This window comes from Nanorana parkeri, unplaced genomic scaffold (assembly GCF_000935625.1).
Source record: "Nanorana parkeri isolate BGI_ZX_2015 unplaced genomic scaffold, ASM93562v1 scaffold269, whole genome shotgun sequence".
In the NCBI taxonomy this organism is placed as follows: domain Eukaryota; kingdom Metazoa; phylum Chordata; class Amphibia; order Anura; family Dicroglossidae; genus Nanorana; species Nanorana parkeri.
The window spans coordinates 1,301,581-1,305,709 of record NW_017306537.1 but is presented as its reverse complement, the minus strand read 5'-3'; the positions used below and the strand labels follow the sequence as shown (position 1 = coordinate 1,305,709).

At 45.8% G+C, this 4,129-nt stretch overlaps 1 protein-coding gene across 1 annotated transcript in view; it reads left to right on the top strand.

Moving 5' to 3' along the window:
• The first annotated feature begins 2,287 nt into the window (after nucleotides 1-2,287).
• MLXIPL (MLX interacting protein like) overlaps nucleotides 2,288-4,129 on the top strand; it is a 92,289-nt gene continuing 90,447 nt past the window's right edge. The window contains exon 1 of the mRNA XM_018557129.1: nucleotides 2,288-2,604. Within this exon, the coding sequence (XP_018412631.1) occupies nucleotides 2,366-2,604 (239 nt within the window). The 5' untranslated portion in view covers nucleotides 2,288-2,365. The remainder of the gene's footprint in view (nucleotides 2,605-4,129) is intronic.

Genomic DNA, 4,129 nt, shown 5'->3' with positions numbered 1-4,129 from the left:
ATATTCATATAGCAATCTAACAATACATTCCACACACAGTGCTAACTTCTTTCCTTCACTGTATAGTATTTACTAAAACTATTGCGACAAATGTTTATATTAATATTTTGTAATACGATAATTACGAGAAAATACTGCTAAAACCATTACACATAGGCACTTGCTGTGCGTGTGAACATGCAGCAAAGCATGCACATTGGTACGTGTTCACACAATTACTTGTTAACGGCACCCAAAACATGGAAGGCAAAACATGCGACTTTGCTCACTCATTCGCATAAAAACATATGTTCAAAAACACATAAAGCTTGCAGCTGAAACTCCTGCACAAGCTTCTTTGCTGCGTTTGTAGCGCGTAGGGCAGCCCATTAAAATGAATTGGCTGGAACATGGCAGATGCTGCAAAACACGCATAAACGTGACGCATGTTCACAAGCTCTGCAAATGTATACAGGGCCTTAAGGTCACCATACATGTTACAATCTGATTTTACAATCCGTATACTTTATATAGCTTTAGATTTACCAAAATTATGTAATATGACGATATACCTAATCTATCCAATCAACTTGAATCTGATTGGGCAGGCCCTTGCCTCAAATAGCTGCTGCTAGATCTAAAGGAGATTGTAATGTGTGTTGTGAGCTTTAGTCTACCCTTTGCCACCCTTGACTAGGGACATTTTCCTTAACAGTACTTTATACTCTTGCGCTTCTGCACTGCGAGAAAATGACCCGCACCCTCCATAGGTACATATAGGGTTGCTTCTTGGACAGCATTTCCAATTGTTATTGATGGGCTGGTATTTTTTCAGAAAAGGTGGAAACCTTAGGTACACATGAGAGTACCTAGGACAAGAGGTAATGGCAGCAAAAATTATACACAGTCCATGTTGAAAGAGGGGAGGCACTGCAATTGTGGGGGATTTTCCTCATAATTAGGGTAACAGGGTACAAATCATGGCTGACTCCTTGACTTATCTGGAGAGCAGCCCAGGGTGACCCATGTAATGGAGATGAAGACATCTTTGTAGCCCATATCTGGAAAGCAGCTTAGGGTGACCTATGTAAAGGAGATGAAGACGTGTTTGTAGCTCATATCTGGAGAGCATGCCAGGGTGACCCATGCAATGGAGATGAAGACGTATTTGTAGCCCATATCTGGAGAGCATCCTGGGGTTACCCATGAAATGGAGATGCAGACGTGTTTGTAGTACATCTGGAGAGCATCCTAAGGTGTCCCATCCCAGATAGCAAGGATAACTTGCCACAAACTTGTGGCAGGGTTAAGTTGTAATTCTTGTTAACTTGCTGCACACATTCCTGGCAAGTTGTAGACTTGCAGAACATTGCAGCACAAGTTCTAGTTGACACTTTTTGAATTTGTAGCAAATTTGCTTGGCAAGTCTACAGCAAGAGTCCTGCAGGTCTTAGCAAGAGCTTTGCAAGTGTACAGCACTTTTGCAAAGCACGTTGATCTGGGGACTTGCAATGCAGACTTGCTGTAATTGTGCAACAAAATTGTGAAGCTTAGCAAGTCTGCAATACTTTAGCAAGTCATTTTCAAACTTGCAGCTGAATTGTGTGCTATCTGGGATATAACGGAGATGAAGAGAGGAAGATTTGTTTGTAGTCCATTTCTGGGGAGCAGCCTAGGGTGACAAGTTGCTCCTCTATAGATCCAGTGGAGTTAGTGAGTGTAGCCAACCTAGGACATGAAGTGTGTTTGGTAGGATCACCGGGTGAAAATAAAGAAATAAAAACTGAAAACGAATGCAGTCATCACATCTAAGAACTGGCAAGCTGCAATGTATTACATGTTCAATTTTAGGTTTAGCTATGCTTTAACCTAAGTCTACTCCCTTCATGTAAGTACTCCCAGCATATCTGACTTTAGAAAATTGATCACCTATTTATGTAACACCTTGTTTGCTATTAGTGAATGGTGAGATGAACACTCAAGACACGCCCATGTACAAATATTTATCCTGGAAATCGAAGAGTTACAATAAGTTTATCGATAGGAACTCTAAAACTAATAATCATGTGCAATCTCCAGCTCGGTGCACAATGAAGAGTGCTGTATGATGCCACCCTCCCTTCAGGCTCATCTACCCGGGACTGCCTGCCATACCAGGAGCAATCCTTACCTGACAGGCGGCTTATGTCAATGGGACGGAGCTTGTTGGTATAGACCTGGAGCGGGCGTGGTTATGCAGATATCGAGCTAGTGTTCCCTTGTGATTGGAGAGCCCTGGCAGTCTGTGTTTTCCTCTCTTCTTATGATTGGTGTTTACCTGCAATGGGCGTGGCTTCGCGGCCCGGTTGTCCCCCCTAGCTGTCATTTCCTCGGGTGTGCGGACAACATGGCAGGCTGCGGCTCTGGACAGCTCCCGGGGGCCACACCGGACTCCGACTCAGACTCGGATAATGAGGGGCTCCGACCCCTGCTGCAGGTCATCCACAGCGGGCACTTTATGGTCTCCTCGCCCCATAATGACGATAGACATCGGAGGAAAGAAGCAGAGAGCCCGGGCAATGTCCCAGCGAGCAGCATTGACCCCACGCTGACCCGATTATTCGAGTGTATGAGCCTGGCATACAGGTGAGCGATGGCTGTGCCATGCAGGAAGCTGCCAGGGTGTAAATGCTGGCTTGGTTGGTGGCCATGACCTGAAGGTGCGGGCATAGCTGCCAGCTGTCCCTGATTAATGGATTTGTCCCGGGAAGTGTCCCTGGCATCCCAAACTGACCCGTCTGCACTGCAGAGCCCTGTACATGATGAGATCTGTCCGTGGTGAGATTTTTGGGGGTTAATATTTCAAGATCAATAACACCCAAAACTTTTTTTTTTTATAGTTAAAAATAAAGTGGGAAAAGGTTAGGTCTTAAAGGGGAAGTACACCCCTTTTATTATTCTTCTCAGTCCCCTCTTACCTTCATAGTTGGGTAATCCTTCATAAACATAATCAGATGCCCAACAAATCCAGCGCTTTTCTGCAGCAATCCGCTGCTGCACACCCCGTCCCACGCCGCCATCTTCCCCTCTTATATCATTGGGAACTGGCAGCTCTTCCTTGTTCCAGCAGCCAGGCCTCTGATGGCGTGCATGCACTGTGCCACATCAGCAGGAGGGCAGCTGCTAAAACCAGAAGACGACAGCTGGCCCCCTGGTTATGCGGTACATGCGCATTTTTTGTAGATCGCCCAAAAACCCCTGGCATGCGTGACATCGGTATAAGAGGAGGCTGGGGGCAACTCCATTCTGGTGTGCGGGAAAAATGCGGAAGGACAGCAAAGGTAACCTTAAAAAATATATTTATTTTTAAAAAAAATTGATTCTGTTAGAGAGGAGGCAAAACGTATTATTGTGAAATGTGGAGAATGGGGGTGAAGGTCCACTTCAAAGTAGAACTATCATTAAAAAAATGAACGTGACACTAAATTCAGGAGTTAAATCTTAAAAATGCATTCAAGTACCATAAATATTAACAAAAATGTATCTTATTTGTGTATCATTCGACTGTTGACCCTCAAATCATCTCTGAATTGGTGCTGACACTGTCCTTCCTTCTGGAGGGTGGCTACTAATTCCCTATGGTCCCTGTGGAATGCTGAGTAACCACAATCTTTTCAGAAGACGCTTAAGTAGAGTTCAAGATTGTCTTTTCGTAAGATTTGGGCTACTCAAAAGATCTGGTCAGAAGCAGGAGGTAGAAGGTCTGCTTGAATTATAAGTCCATCTGCGCTTACAGTTTTCTCTTAAAGGAGAACTATGAGGTGAGTGCTTTTCACTCACCTCATAGTTCTAGCCGACCTGTGACAATGAGACTGTCACAGGTCGACTCAGTAGATCGGGAGGTGAGCGAACATGTACCGGCGTTCGCTCACCTCTCGATCTGGATTCCCTCGCTGGATTCCCCCCGCTCCGATCCGCCAGCGCTGACTGGCGGAACGGACTGGGGAGGGGGCAGGTACAGCTGGCTCTGCCTCTAGATAGGCAGAGCCAGCTGTCACTCACGCAGCTGGGCGTATCTCGACATCGATGTCGGGATCCGCTCCGGCTGCGGCGTCTCAGTATACCGCGAGCTGAAGCTCGCGGTATACTGAGCTTAGGGTAACGGGAGGAC